Source organism: Microtus pennsylvanicus, chromosome 4 (assembly GCF_037038515.1).
Source record: "Microtus pennsylvanicus isolate mMicPen1 chromosome 4, mMicPen1.hap1, whole genome shotgun sequence".
In the NCBI taxonomy this organism is placed as follows: domain Eukaryota; kingdom Metazoa; phylum Chordata; class Mammalia; order Rodentia; family Cricetidae; genus Microtus; species Microtus pennsylvanicus.
In genome coordinates, this window is record NC_134582.1 from 44,159,101 (window position 1) to 44,174,362 (window position 15,262).

The 15,262-nt window shown below is 50.4% G+C and overlaps 1 protein-coding gene across 2 annotated transcripts; it reads left to right on the forward strand.

The window, feature by feature from the left end:
- The first annotated feature begins 92 nt into the window (after nt 1-92).
- On the forward strand, nt 93-14,794 carry Spry4 (sprouty RTK signaling antagonist 4). 2 transcript variants are annotated; one of them, XR_012910298.1, is made up of 3 exons: nt 94-283; nt 10,442-14,076; nt 14,175-14,794. XR_012910298.1 is itself a non-coding variant. In XM_075968791.1 (2 exons), the coding sequence occupies exon 2, from the start codon at nt 10,489-10,491 to the stop codon at nt 11,389-11,391; it is 903 nt and encodes a 300-aa protein (XP_075824906.1). In that variant the 5' UTR covers nt 93-283; nt 10,442-10,488; the 3' UTR covers nt 11,392-14,794. The 2 variants fall into 2 exon arrangements, 1 of the variants encoding a protein (XP_075824906.1); XM_075968791.1 differs by having other exon boundaries at nt 93-283; nt 10,442-14,794.
- The last annotated feature ends 468 nt before the right edge of the window (nt 14,795-15,262 follow it).

Below are 15,262 nucleotides of genomic sequence, written 5' to 3' on the forward strand. Positions count from 1 at the left end.
GGTCGCCTGTGCCCACCCATTCATAGAATCGCGGGCGGCGCGCGTGCGCAGTGGAGCTCTCTGCCCTCCCATTCATAAAAAAGCCATTTTCCCAGGCAAGGGTTGCAACATCGCCGCCGAGGCAGCGAGCTGAGCTGACAGCGGCGGAGCTTGCGCTGCAGGACTCAAGGAGCCTTACCGGCTCCTCTGACTGGCGTCTGCGGGTACAACAGCGACTGACCCATTTGGGTTTGGGGATTTACACCGACGTGGAGCGATGCTTGTGACTCTACAGCTCCTCAAAGTAAGTCCATAGCCGGTTTGGAGATCCGAAAGTACCCCCTCGGTACCGTGACGCGGCTCCCCTCGGGTTGGGGCCAATAGTACGCTATTTCTAGCCGCTTTGGTGTTCCTTCCCTCGGTCTGCGCCTCCTCGAGTCCCTGCGGTACACCGCAGCTACCAGGCGCACCCGGCCGGCACGGTGCTAGGGGTGTTCGTTGCCTGGCACTGCCGTTGCCGACCCTAGGCATTGCCAAGTCGAGCTTCCGCGCCCTCTGTGACTCTGGAAACCTTGTTAGTGTTCGGGGAGTTTGCCTCTGGCCTGGCCTCTTCTGCCACTGCTCTCCTTGAACGCTGGAACCCGCAGCCCCGGGCTCGCTTTGGAGCAACCGGTTGGGACTTGGGGGCGCCCTAGGTTTGGGCGGCTCGCCCACCCCCGGGCTCCGTGCCCACGGTGCCAGCTCTGCCGTAGGTCTTCCCAGCCTTTCCTCAGGGGCCTGTGTTCGACGTAGCTTTTTCTTTACCAGTTCCGAGTTGTGGCGGACTAGGTTTCCTCTCCTTATGCCTCTCCACTGGATGGTCAGCATGGGGCCGGCCAAGGACTGAAGCTTTTTTGCTCCCTCTCCTTGGCTAGGCGGTTCCAGACCGTCTGACCTTTGCTCGGCTGCCTCATTTTATGCTGTGCAACTACCTTGCCTCTTCTTTCCCTAGCCTCTTCTGGGCCCGAGGCTCCTTGGCCACCCGGTGCCCCCGTATTCGCAGGCATCAATCTTTTCCAGGTCCCAGAGCCCCTGGGCCTCTCGCTAAGGCTGTGGTGGGGGCTGAAGGTGCGTTTACATAACGCCGGGCGTGTGGGAGCTGAAGGAAGAGGTTGCATGCGTAGGAGAGATAAGGTGCCCACTTTCCCTCCTTGTTGGTACCAGACTTGATAACAACACGGAGAATAGAGGATAGAGACGGTATGTTCTAAAAAATTTGGAGTCGCCGGGGCCACGGGGGGAAGAGGGAGGACGGACTTGGCCAACCCGGGCAGCTGGAGCTTGGCTCCATCACTGGGGCCACGGCTGTGCCCAGTTTCCCCCTCAAAGCAGACGATCAAAAAGCATTTACAGTAGCTTCTCTTGGGCAAGAAGACGGTTTCTCAATTCTTTTGATTGGGGGCTGGGGGTTGTGGGCAGAGGAGGAGACTAGAAACATAAAGATGGTTGCATGATTTGAAGAGCTAAGGGATGGCGTTCTAGGCGACATGGGCTGGAGGGAATTGCGTGAGGAGTAGAGGGGAAAGCTGCTGGCTGGGCATCCATATTGTCAGGCCTGGCTCAGGGCAGAAGGCCTCCTACTGCGCAGGGAGGCTTCCTGGAACCCTGCGACGCTGCAAGGATTGCTTGGGGTCTTCAGACGCAATGCGATGGCAGTCTCTTTAATGTCACCAACCAGGGATGTGATTCTCCCCCATTTTGAGGGGGAGGCAAGGGAATCTGGGGAGGGCAGGAGCTCTGGCATATCCACTATGTAGGTGACCAGGGCTGCAGCCTTCGTGACAGGCCTCTACTCCGCACAAAGCTGGAAGGTGAGACCTAGAGCAGTTGGGAAATAGGGCTTTATCAATCTCTTAATAAGTTCCGTCTGGCCCAAGGCCCCACTCAATATTGCGCTGCTGGATTTCACAATGTTTGGAGTTCTCCAGAATCTTCACACACATGGAGCACAAACATCTGAGATTTTCTACTTATAACCCCACTTTAGTTGCAGATCTGGTGGCGTCAGGCAAAGGAAAGGACTGTAGTTGCTCAGGCTTTCTCTGAAAGAAAAATTAGAGGGTTGACACCCCTGAGGTTACATTTTTTTTTTCTATTTCCAGTTCTTTGGGAGGGTCCCTTGGCTCCAGGAAAATCCTCCCCATCCTTGCGCAGGTGAACCATGTTGGTGGTCATTTAGATTGCTGCAGTCTTGAGTGTACAGCTAGGTGGAGAGGCTTTAATCTCTTGCTTATATCTCATCAGGAATTTAGAGCTGAGTTCAGGAGTCCCTTCTTCTGGGACATTCATGCCTTCTTGCTGGATCCCACAACCTTTTCCACATTTCCCTCTGAAACGGTAGCCTCACCACAGTTCAGGTTGGTGGGAGGAGACAACACAGACTGGATCCATTCAGAGCAGATGGCAGGCTGGGTATCCACCGTCCTTTTTGCCTGTCTCACGTTCCAGAGTTGGCAATTTGGAAATCACCCTTTGCCCAGTTCATGCGTCTTTTTCACTATCTTGCGAACTTAGCACTATATGTGCCCAGAGGTTTGGCTGACTTTCTAAAACAACAGAAAACAAATGAAGGCAAATAAGTGATCCAAAATGAAGGGAAGAGACAAAACCCAGCTAACACTTCCAGTGGCTTTTTAAGTGTCACTCTGGGTCATGCATAAGGACCTTAAATTCCACTCACCGTGGCAACTTTCTGCCCTGTTTTGGACTCCTATAACATTTTTAAATTAATTTTTGTTTTAGAGGCAGGATCTCATTATGTAGCCTGGCTGTCCTGGAACTCGTTCTGTAGGCCAGGCCGGCCTCGAACTCAAAAAGAGCCACCTGCCTTTACCTCCCAGGTGTTGGGATTAAAGACTGTGTAGCTGTGCCCACTAACATTTTCCCTAAACCCGTGTTAGATAAGGCCTGATTGTTGGTTACAGGATGGCTTAAGAAGAAAAAGGCCCTCTTTGGGGTTTAATTTGGTTCTGAATCTAGGGTGTCTGTCCTGTGGTAGAACCAAGAACAGCGTTCCTTGTGCCTAGCCGAGGGAGGCTTCCGGCCAACCACTCGATCTATTAGGACATTTGGAGAGTAGACGGAACAGGTTTGTTGTTGGCTGGCTAGCTGGCTTGCTGGTTTTGAATGAAACAGGTTTTTTTTTCCCTGTAGACGCTAGCCCTGAACTCTTAAGTTTTTATTTTAATTGTTGTGTATGTAAATCATGTGCGTGCAAGCACACTTCCACGTGAACGCAGTTGCCCACAGAAGTCCTGCATTGGGTGCCCGTGGAGCTGTAGTCACAGGCTAATGTCGGAACAGCTGCCTAAAGCTGGCGCTGGAAACTCAACTCGGGTCCTCTGAAAGACCAGTCAGTGTGTGTGCTCTTAACCCTTAGCCATCTCTCCAGCCCCATAAACGTGGCTTTTTTTTTTTGAGGCGGGGTTTGTCTGGGCTGCCCTGTAACTTGATTGTATAGACCAACACAGACTGGTCTCCAACTCAAAGAGATCCACCTGCCTCTGCCTTCCCAGTGCTGGGATTAAAGGTATGCACCACCAACGGTCAACTTGGAGGTTCTTAATTTCCCTGCCTCTGCTAGGTTTGCAAATGCAAACCTTGCCGAGCAACAACAGGGCTTTTGTTTGTTTGTTGAGACAAGGTCTTGACTGGCCTGAAACTCCCTGTGTACACAAGCTGGCTTCCAACTTGGATCAATCCTCCTGCCTCTGCCTCCGGAGTGTTGACATTACAGGCAGGCTCCACCATACCCAATTTACAACAGTGTTTTTAAATAACACAGTGAATCGTGGCAATCAATTTTTGTAAGGAGATATAGACTAATCCTGCAGACGAGGGCTGGTAAGCATGGGTCTTGGTGAACAAACTTCTCCAAGAACCCGAGAGAACAGGGACAGCCAGTAGTAGGGCTGCTAAGCGCCAGGCTCGACTTTGGTAAGCTCGCTGTTAATCTTGTGCTCTTAGGAGGAGGGTCTGGTTTTAAAGACCCTTTGAATAAAAGGCACAGGAAGTACAGGGTGCTGCGTGATTTAAAAGGTGGGGGTACTGTTGGCTTTCACTGGGCTACCCTGCAGATCTGGGCAGCTGACTAGGTTGAGGAATGTGTCCACGACCTGTGGCCAAGCTTAAGAGGCCCCACTGTTCAGCTGTGATGGGGGCTGATCTTTCCAAGGAAGGGCCTCTAGTCGGTGGAGGAAGTGGGGAAGCAAGACTCCGCACAGAGAGCCACAGATGTTCTAGGTCTAGAGGAGGAGGGAAGGGGGCCCTGGGGCAGGTGGCCAGTTGCAGGGGTGTATTTTTCCTTGTCAGTCTGTTTCTGGCTGGGAAAGGGGGAAGTCATTTCCTGTTAAATTCCCAAGAGGAAGCTAAAAATCTATTGTCAGTTTTGTTTCTTGGTGGAGGGTTAGGGAGACATTAAGATCATGTTGATGACGTCTAAAAAGAAGCCTTCCCGGGGGTTGGGAGTCTGCAGGCTTCTGGTCACATTCTACACTTTGACCTGGCCTGTTCGAATGTGCGGTGCTGCTGGTTAGCAGGCCCCATCTGTTCTGTTTCCCTCCTTTGTGACTTGGCATCTGATCCCTCGTAATGGGCTACTGGGCAGACAAGTATATGGGTATACACACAGCAAAGCGCAGAAGCTTGAAGCTGGTTAAAATTGCCCAGATACAAGGGAAGGAAAAGGGGACTGAAAACCGGTGATTGGACAAAGGATGGAGGGGCGCTGTTTCCTTTGGTGATCCCTGACATGGCCAGCTGTGAGCTCTCTAGTGCTAGTGAAGTAGGGAGTGGGTAAGGGTGTGTCCTCAAACAAATTGAGCCGCCCAGAGACTTTCTGCTTCCTTCCTATGGGCTTCACAAATTGGCTTCCCCCATAAGACCCAGGGGGAAGTCCCTGGCTTTCCCTACCCCCCCCCTTCCCTTAAGGGTCTTAAAAGCAATAAGTCATCATCTGGCTATAGCTTAATTAACTAAACTGGGTTAGCGACACAAAGGACCAGGCAGTGGTGTTGCCGAGAGGTAGGCAGGCTCTCTGGCAGCCTAACGAGCCTTCTGTGGAAGAGCCCGCTAAGACTGAATGGACAGCACAGAAACTGCCCGTTCATTGCAACGGAGCTTCTTGCCAGGTTGTCATTCACTGACTTGTAGATTTTAAAGAACAACCAGCAGGTTTTCCCACTATTCCCCAGCTTCCCTTCGTAGGGGAAATCAAGGTAAGGGTGGCCAGGGGCTTTGGACGTTTAACTTTGCATCTTGATTCTTTTCGTGCAGCCTGTGTCCAGTTCCGTCTCCGCAGGTACAATGACAGTGAGGGTCAAGACAGGCAGCTCCGGGCCGCCAGACCCAGCAGCAGCAGAAGCAGCAGATCTAGGGGCTGTGGTGGGAAGGAGGTGGGGTGGGTAGCTTGCTGAACCATCAGCCTCACCATCTCCTTGCTCCTGGCCTCTCCCCTTCCTTCCCCTTCCCTCCATACCTGCACTCTATCATCAGAGATGCCCCAGGAACCCCAGAGTTGAGCTTGTTAGGGAGGGAATCCCTGTCACACCAGGATTTCCTTTTCTTTAAGGTTTGTTACAGTGAAATTCTGTAAGGGAAATCCATGGGGTATTGATGAAAACCCTTAGGAAAAGAGGGACAATGTGACAGGAACTATCTGGAGTTATTTATCTGCTACTGAACCTCTCCCCACCCCCCACTCTGCCACAGCTGGTGGCTAATGGGGTGGAGTTGGGCTGCTGAAGGGCCTGTGGCCAGGAAGATGATTAGTACTTGTATACTTCTTCATGAGTCCCTGTGGATAGGGAAAGTGTCCTCAAATCATTGTCAGGTAGGGCTCCATGTCTGTTTTGGTCACAGTGGTCCCTGTTAGAGAGGAGTCCTGTTGTGAACACATGTCTCTTGCTCTACCTCTTTCAAGTGCCTCCCCGCCCGTGTGTGTATGTGGGGGGGAGTCGGTATGCATGTATATACTTACACTACACGCATGTATACTACACACACGTTCATGGGGACCAGGAGAGGTCGTCATCGGATTTCCCCATATGAATGATTTGTGAGCCATCGTGTGGGTGTTGGAGGCTAAACCCAAGACCTGCAAGAACAGTGAGTGCTCTTAGTGAGGAAGCTGTTTCTCCAGTCCCTTTGCCTTACCAATGGAGGTGGGCATGGGGTCTTTCATTGAACTGATGACGTGACTGGCCAGTGAGCTGTGGGGATCCTCCTGTCCCCACTTCCCCTACCCTGGGGTTACAAATGTGACAGCTGTGCTTTGGGGATCAGAACCTAGGTCTTCCTGCTTGCGAGGCAAACACTGTGCTGACCAGCCATCTCCCCAGCCCTGCCCTTTCATTTCTGTCTCCAGAATGGGAGCGCTTCCCTAAGGTGTTGGTGAGGATTAAATGAGAAAGTAAATCACTGTAGGTGCAGCAGAGAGCCTGGCACCAAGAAGTGTTCTTTAAGTATCAGTCACTTGTAGTAACTAGCTATTATTATTGCTGCTGTTGTTGTTGTTGGAGGGGGGGGTGAAAGTTCCTTATGCTAATCATCCAACTGTGAGGTACTTCCTAGGCTAAGTGCAGGGTTGGCCTCACTTCCATCCGGAATCTTCCAAATTGACCATCAAGCTCTTTCCAGCAGCTTACTGAGGCAAAGCCTCCTGTCCCATTTATATTATATAAATCTCTTCCTTCCTTGGAGGAGAAGCCGAGGGTACCTATTAAAGTGCTCTTAACCCCTGCAAGGATGTGCAAACTGAGGGGTAGAACTGTCTGGGGTGGAGACTGATCTTGGAAATGGAACTCAGACTTAGGGTTTTTTTGTTTTTGTTTTTTTCCTGGGCAGGGAATAGACCTGGGATTGTGCTGAGGGGTTACCATACAGGCAGTTTAGGAACTTGTTTTTCTTTTTTCAGCCATGGCAATTCAGCAGAAGCTCGCGAGGTCCGGGGCAGGCCTAAGCAAGTGGGAGCACTGGCGCTCCGAGATGGTGCCTGGAAGGGAGATGCCTTTTTAGACATGGCTTCTGGAACCAAACGTCAGCTGTGCGTGTGTCCTGAGAGAGCTGAGTCATTGGGGGCCGAGATCCTCACTCTCTAGGCTGGCCTCATTTACTAGCCCAGATGTTGACAGCTGCCTCTGGAGGGTGATGGGGCAGTAGCCTCACTGCCTCCGGTGGCTGCTCCAAACTAGCTTGCTGATGGGGCTTTTGCATGATTTGGAGAGTCTGCTTGCTGGCTCCCAGGCCTGCTAAACATCCTTGAAAGTTGCCTAACGCTTTTTGCTTCATCTGCAAGAAATGCAGCTGTTTTTAGAGTCTCGGTAGTCTGCTTGGCAAAATAGAGTGTGCAGTCAGTTCGCCTCTCTGCTTTAGAGTACCTCTCCTTTCTCTAGGCCTTGGTCAGCCCTGCACTTGGTCCTGAGATAAAACCCTAGCTACAGGAGTTAATATGTAGCTATGTGAAACTTCCACAGGCAGTTTGTTGGCAAGTAGGGCTTTCTGAAATTGGGCTCATACTGTCATTGTCCACGGAGGAAGGTTCTGGCTGAGACACTCCCTTGGCTAGCACCCGCAAGTCTTATCTGTGACACTTTATATTATGCCAATGTAACGATGTTTCCTTTAACCAAAGACCCCAGAACTGGAAGTTGGGGCTTCTAACTAGACTGGTCAGGTGACTCCAAACTTGACATTCTTCTAGAGGCAAGGCCTTGGGAACTTCTTGGAACAAATTTATTAGCTGAAAGGTAGTGTTAGAGAGAAGATGCTCTCCAGGATGTGTCTATACGGCCCTGGCCTCAGCAGTTCACCTGAAGCTGCCTCGACAAGGGACCATTCTTTGGAAGGCCTGCCATCTGGTTGAAACAAACTAACTCAAAGATGAGCTGAACTGCCTGCCCGTGGTGGCTCTTTCCTTTAATTGTAGCAATTGGGAAGCTAAGGAATAGGGCTTCAGTAGCCCAACCTAATATATTAAGTAAGTTTCAGGTCAGCCTAAGATGAAATGTGAAAAATCATGCCTCAAAAAAAATTTTCTTTTTTTTTTTTTTGTTTGTAAAAAAATGTTCTGATTTCACTGAAAAGAACATTGTGGCCCCTGCCACTATGTAGACTTTATCCAAGACAGACAGGGAAATAGTGTAGACAATAGTTTGAATGGGAACTTTCTGGTGACTGACCCTACTCGGAAAGATGTGATGTTTTTTGCATTTAGCAGCATAGATGTTGCGCAGACTAATGCTGTGGATATCCTTCTTTCTCTCCCTTTCACGAACTTTCTATTTAGAGCTAGCTGTTTATTTCATGCGGACTAGAAGCATCCAAGAAAACGCTTCAGCTATTTGTAACCAAACCCTTGTCTCCAAGCCGGGGCAAGCATAGTTGTGAGTCCCATCAGCCTCCTCCCTCCACCACGGCAAACACTTCACCATACAGGGAGCCAAGTGTCACTCTCCTGTGATACTGAGATGGACTTAACAGTCCCAGCAAGGGGGGGTAAGCGGAACTAGAAACCTACTTCGCATCCCCTTGGCAACACCTTTGATGCTAGATAAACTTAGTTGAGAGACAGGAGCTGTCATTAGCATCTTGAGAAGGCATTTACAGAAACACCACCCTTAACAGACACTTCTCAGTGTGTGCTGTCTTAATGAGGGCTCCTCTGCCCCTGCTCCGTCTTTCCCTCCCCCAGTCCCTTGAAGTTCTTTGTGGAATCTTCCCAGAGTGTATTCTCTTCCTTTGGATTCCAAATTGTCTCCTTTGAACAGAGGTCTTGGCCTTCTGCTGCTATTTCTTTAAATTGATCTCCCGTCCGAATTCCAAACGTAAAGGTCAGCAGGCAAGGAAATGGCACTTCTAATAGAAAACAATGTGCACTTTCTAAATTTGAACCAAGCCGTTTCCGCTCTTTGATTTAAGTGACTTCCTGGGTTTCCGTGTCAGGCGCTGCTGTTGAATCTCTGGCCGGATGCCAACTTAAAATTGCACTCTCTCAGTGAAATTAGAAACTGATCCAGGGTTGCCTTAGCTATTCTAGTAAATAGCATTTAGTCTGAATGTTCGGCTCAGCACTTGGAAATGGGTGATGTGAGTGCCCCTTGAGAGGATTTCCCATGCAAGTTGTCGGGAGCTCACCTACCCAGGGCTTATCTACTGCTGGAGGTTGCTGTTCTTGGAAGCGGGAGTAATAGGTTGATGTCCTGGATGAGCAGGCGCCAGATGCAGCCCTTCTCTTCTTTCTTTATCCAGCTGATGAACTCGAGGGAGCACACAGGAACTGTTGTATTGACCACGTACACAGTCCTCAGTGCCCGGGATGGTTCCTCCAGGACTGGGAAATGCTTACGTAGGATGTCAAAGTGGTTGTATTTTGAGGTAGTGACGAATTATTTAGTGCTTTCTGTGTGCAGGTATCAGGTGTGTGTTTTCTCCCTTAATCCTTGCAAGAACCCCTTTTTACAGCCCCAAAATTAAGGCATAATCCTAATGCTTACTACTACAGAGGCAGGCAGATCTCCATGAGTTCAAAGCCAGCCCAGGACTACACAGTGAGACCCTTCACCTGCCACGATCCCCCCTACCACCACCACCACCACACCCACACACACACACCCACACACACACACACACACACACACACACACACACACTCGGGAGTGAGATGGTTCAGTTGGTACAGGTTCACAAGACTTGAGACCTATGATCAATCATTTTCACACATGAAGGTGGAAGAAGAGAGAACTGATTGTTCCCTCAGAAGTTTTGTCCCCTGACCTACACATACATTAAAAATAATTTTAAGCTGGGCAGTGGTGGCGCTCGCCTTTAATCCCAGCAGGGCCAGACAGATCTCGGTAAATTCAAGGCCAGCCTGGTCTACAAGAGCTAATTCCAGGACAGGCACCAGAGCTACACAGAGAAACTCTGTCTCAAAAAAAACCAATAAATAATAATAATTTTAAAAGAAGTTGTAACTTGTTCACAATCAACACCATTATGCCTAAAGTGTTCTGTTGTTTTAAGACAGGCTCTCGCTCTGTAGATCAGGCTAGTCTCAAATTCACAGCTGTCTCCCTGTTTCTACCTTCACAGATTCTGGGATCATAGGCATATGCCACCATGCCTGGCTGACCCACCCTTTCCCCACCTGGTGATGCTGGTAACCAAAGCCAGAACCTTTGATGCGTGCTAGGAAAGCTGTCTTCCACCAAGTTGTACCTCAGCCTAAGAGATGTTACTTCTACCAGTATTTTTCTCATTATTGACAATTTAAGCCTTGGGAATTACTAGGAAGTTCATTGAAGAAATTTGGTTCCCATTTCATTTTAGACTCCCAAGGCCTGATAGAAGGTTGAGGGGAGAGTATTAACAGGCCATGTATTGATGCTGGGAATCCATTTTCTCTTTTTTCCTTCCTCTCTCTCAGGGCCCCTAGAAGCCTGTCCATTGGTGCAGTCCAGGACTGTCAGCCTCATGGAGCGCCCGGTCCCACAGAGTACTGTCCCTTTGACTCCCAGCTCCGCCATGGTGCAGCCTCTCCTTGACAGCCGAGTGCCCCACAGCCGGCTCCAACACCCACTTACCATCTTACCCATCGACCAGATGAAGACCAGTCACGTGGAGAATGACTACATAGACAACCCTAGCCTGGCCCCCACCTTGGGTCCCAAGCGGACCCGGGGTGGGGTCCCAGAGCTGGCCCCTACGCCTGCCCGCTGTGACCAGGATGTCACTCACCACTGGATCTCCTTCAGCGGTCGACCCAGCTCTGTCAGCAGTAGCAGCAGCACCTCCTCAGACCAGAGGCTCCTCGACCATATGGCTCCACCACCAGTAGCTGAGCAGGCTTCACCCAGGGCCGTGCGCCTCCAGCCCAAGGTGGTCCACTGTAAGCCGCTGGACCTCAAGGGCCCAGCAGCTCCGCCAGAGCTAGACAAGCACTTCTTGCTGTGTGAGGCCTGTGGGAAGTGTAAATGCAAGGAATGTGCGGCCCCTCGGACGTTGCCCTCCTGCTGGGTCTGCAACCAGGAGTGCCTGTGCTCTGCCCAGACCCTGGTCAACTATGGTACATGTATGTGCTTGGTGCAGGGCATCTTCTACCACTGCACCAATGAGGATGATGAGGGCTCCTGCGCTGACCATCCCTGCTCCTGCTCCCGCTCCAACTGCTGTGCCCGCTGGTCCTTCATGGGTGCCCTCTCTCTGGTGCTGCCGTGTCTGCTGTGCTACCTGCCGGCCACAGGCTGTGTCAAGCTGGCCCAGCGCGGCTATGACCGTCTGAGACGCCCTGGTTGCCGCTGCAAGCACACGAACAGCGTCATCTGCAAGGCAGCCAGTGGTGACACCAAGGTCAGCAGGTCTGACAAGCCTTTCTGACACTTTGGATGAAAACTCGTCACTGCCCTTGGAAACATGGTCCCTCCTACCAGTCTCCTGAGGCTGACCGTAGTCATCTGTCCTCTCCTAAACCCTAGATTGAGAACAAACAGGCAGAGACCACTACCACCCAGCCTAGAGTCCCCAGAAGGATGAAGATGTACTCTGGGGTTTTCGTGTTCTTGAAACTTTCATGTCAAGCAACAGTGACAGCATCGGGGTGTGGTGGTTTTAGATGTGATTTCTTCCCATTTCAGAAGATGTGGACACAATCTGGAAGTTTGGCCCCTCGATGGCCTTCCCAGCCCTTCAATCTCTCCCTTCCACTTTGTCTCTGGCTCCTGCTGGAGCCTCCTAGCTGGGAGGAACAGCTCACGGAAGGTGGGATACCTCAAGGAAGACCCTCAGAGCCTTGACTTCTACCTTTCCTTCCTCTGTCCGTGCCTGTCGGCCTTGGCCTCTTGGGAAGGTGCACCGTAGCAATTCCTGCTGTATGTACTTGACAGTTGAGAACAGAATCACCCTGGAGCCGCAGGAGCCACTGGGCAGTGTGTTCCTCCTAGCTTCAGTCACTAACTTGGGGGTGTCCACTCATCACACCGTACTCTGCTTCTTAACTGAGTCACAGACTGGCCTGCCTGCTCTGTGTCCCGAGCTCTCTCTACTCAGATTCTTTGCAGAAACTCAATGAGTTAAGAGGGCCCTGGGTGACGCAAGTGAGACCAAATATCATTTTGCCAATGAGTCTGAGGCTGTGGTCTCTGGATCCAGTCACGATGTTTTTATATGTTTAATTAAACTAGATGCTAATGGTGTTTAAACAATAATAATACAACAACTTGCTTCTTTTTGGGCCACCCCCAGGAAGGGCTGATTTAAAATCTGGGGGCAAACAACCTCAAGGAGCATAATTCCCCTGCCCATCAGGAATGGCAGAGAAGAGGCCGCACCTCCCATTGGCAGAATGACAGTTGAGCCGAGCTGGGTTTGGGTTTTCTTCTGATTCTGCTGCTTGCTGTCATAGCCTTTGTGTATAGTGATGTGTCTGTCTTTAATGTAAATAGAGAGAGGATGAACAGAGTCTATTTTAGTGTTAGGAGGCCCCGGTGGGGAAGTCAGAGGAGCCCAGAGTGGGTGGGGAGCAGTTCTCTGGAGGGGGCGACTGGATTTGAGCCTCACTTTTGTGCGCAGCACAACCCCCACCCCTCCCGACAGCCCCCAAAGACGTAGCAACTCTTTCTCTCACGGTGCTAAAGGACCCAGAAAGTGCAGCACGTCCAGTGGGTAGGTACTTGTTGCATGCAAAAAGCTATAGTGTCTCTGGTCCTTGCCCCCAGTCTTTGTGTGGGGTTTTTGCTTTGTGTGATGTTTTGTCCCTGTCCCTGCCTCTTGATGTGAGAAATGGCCTGGGTCAGAAGAGATGCCCCAGGTGAAATTGGGAAAGCATTAGGCAGAAATGGTGTGTGTGGCATCTCTGGCTGTTCCATGTGGGACCAGAGCTGCCCCCAGGAAGGAGGCGAGCAGGCAGGTAGCTATGAGTGGCTTGTACCTAATGCTCTTTCTCAAGGATTCACCCCCACCCCTACCTTGGAAACTAGTAGTAACACCTTATGATTTAGAATAAGTTAACTGTAACCATAGGTATTTATTGGTTGGAAGAAGGGAGGGTTTTATTTTCAGCTTTATTTATGTAACATTTACTGGCTTGTAAAAGGCAAGTATAAAATACTGCATCTTCATTCTCTATGGCTAACCCGTATAGCTGCCCTTGCCACAGTTGCTTGCAGTGTTCTTGCACAGACCAGAAGGAAAGATAGAAACACATTCAGCCAACCACTTAACACTAATTGAATGTATTAGAAGCTTACTGAAGGGGCTGTGGATGTTTTCCTCAGATGAGGTATGTGGAGGGAAGCCCCCAAAATGGTAGCGCACACGAGCACCCTTCCTGAAAAACCTGGGAGCTTTGTCCAGGGTCCCTCCCCCCAATCTGTCTCCACAGGATAGCTAACCCAGTGGCAAGTTGCATTTTGGTGATCTTGGTCTGTACACCTCTGTGGACAGTTGGGTTACACACGCCGTGTATGTGCACGTTACACTTACATACATACTGACCCTCTACCACACAGACCCTGTTTCCTGGCAACCCCTCTCGAGCCCTTACTTTGTGTACATAGTTGTAAACACGGATTTTTATGGGTTTTGGTTTGCCTTTTTATTTCCACACCCCCCTCTTGTTTGGGCTTGTGAAGGATGTCTACAAAACTCCCCCTCCCCCCAGGAGTTTGCCTTGGGGCCCACTTGCTTGGTGGTAAAGGGAAGGGGTGAGGGGAACAGCCTTGATTTCCTCAGCTGTTGTTTTTTAGTTTTTGTTTCGTTTCTCTGCAAACACCTACAAGCGGGAAAGAACACAGAACAGAAAAGTGGTAGTGTAGCTGTCGAGTCCCCATCCCTTCCCAGGAGTGCAGGCTCTTGCAAACACTAAACATTTCTGTAGCTGCTTCAGCCTGGTGACTTGCTGTCATTAGCCGGTTGTTTGGCTGGGTCCTAGCTCTTCAAAAGTTCTAGCTGGTTCCCGTTTCTAGACCTGGGATTGGGTGGCAGTTGAGGATGGCATGGAAGATATTTCCTAAGAAGTACCTTGGCTATTTGGTTTGTGCATTGTGGGAAAAGACCAGCCTTCCTGTGAGCACACTGGGGTCTCGGGCTAGGCTAGCAAAGCCTTCCATGGTACAGTCAAGGCTCGTGAAGCCAATAGGAAGGCAACAAAGAAGAGTCCTCAGTGTTTGCCTTGGGTACTTAACAGACACAGGAGGTGGGTTTGTTGAGGTCGGGCAGGCTGCCCACCTGGATCACAACCCCAAAGGAGCAACACATGCAAACTTGGTCTGGGCTGAAACCCAGGTCATCCCTTTGAAGCAGCCTGGTCTCCAGAAATGTCTGAGGTGTGTGGGCAGCACAGATTTGCACTGTACAACTTACTAGACCATCCGAGGCATCCCCAGCCTCCCGGTTCTTGCCTTCGAGTAGTTCACGCCCTCCCTGCTCTGTAAGGTGAGCGTCCATCCAGCGTTCCCATTTCTGCTGTGGACGACTCTGCCGCTTGCGTTCTCTTGCTGTCCCGTGGTTGCTTTCGGGTCTGCAGCAGTAGAGCTGCTCCCCGTTGCCCACTCCACCACATTCATGTTTCATTTCCCCCCGCACTGTAGCCCCTTTCACCCCACCACAAAAGTTACCACAGAAGGTTTCCTTTGTAAAAAATATTTATTTTGAAGCTCTATTTTAATAGTATTTATTTTAGAAAGTCTACTATTGTAAGAGTTCTTCTGTTTGTGAAGAAAAAACAAGTTACAAACTGAATGTACTGATCTAGAAGATATCTATAAATATATATTGTTAAATATACACATGATGGCCATTCTCTTGTGTCGTCTTCCATTGCCTGACGTCCTCCCTCGGCAGAAGCTCCGTGCTTGTCAGGGCTCTTACGCCACATGAACACGTGCACACAATAGGCTGGGTGTCTACACTGGGGCGACCCTCACCTACCTCTAAGGTCACCTGGAAGCCACCGAAGAGTGCAGCACTGCTAGTGAAGCTGCCGGAAGCCGCGTGTGATGCAAAAATCTTTCCTGGGTCACCTGTTTGCACAGAGTGTCGGGTTTGGGTTTTCTTCCTATATCTTGAGATAGTCAAGATAGCCCATTAGCCCAGGTTAGCATTGAAAGTGTGTGATTAGGCCAGGTAGTGGAGGCAGAGGCAATCTGAGTTCCAGGACAGCCAGGGCTACACAGAAAATCCCTGCCTTAAAATACCCCCCCCCCCCAAAAAAAGTATCATCATGCCTGGCCGGTGTGTGTCAGTAATGTAA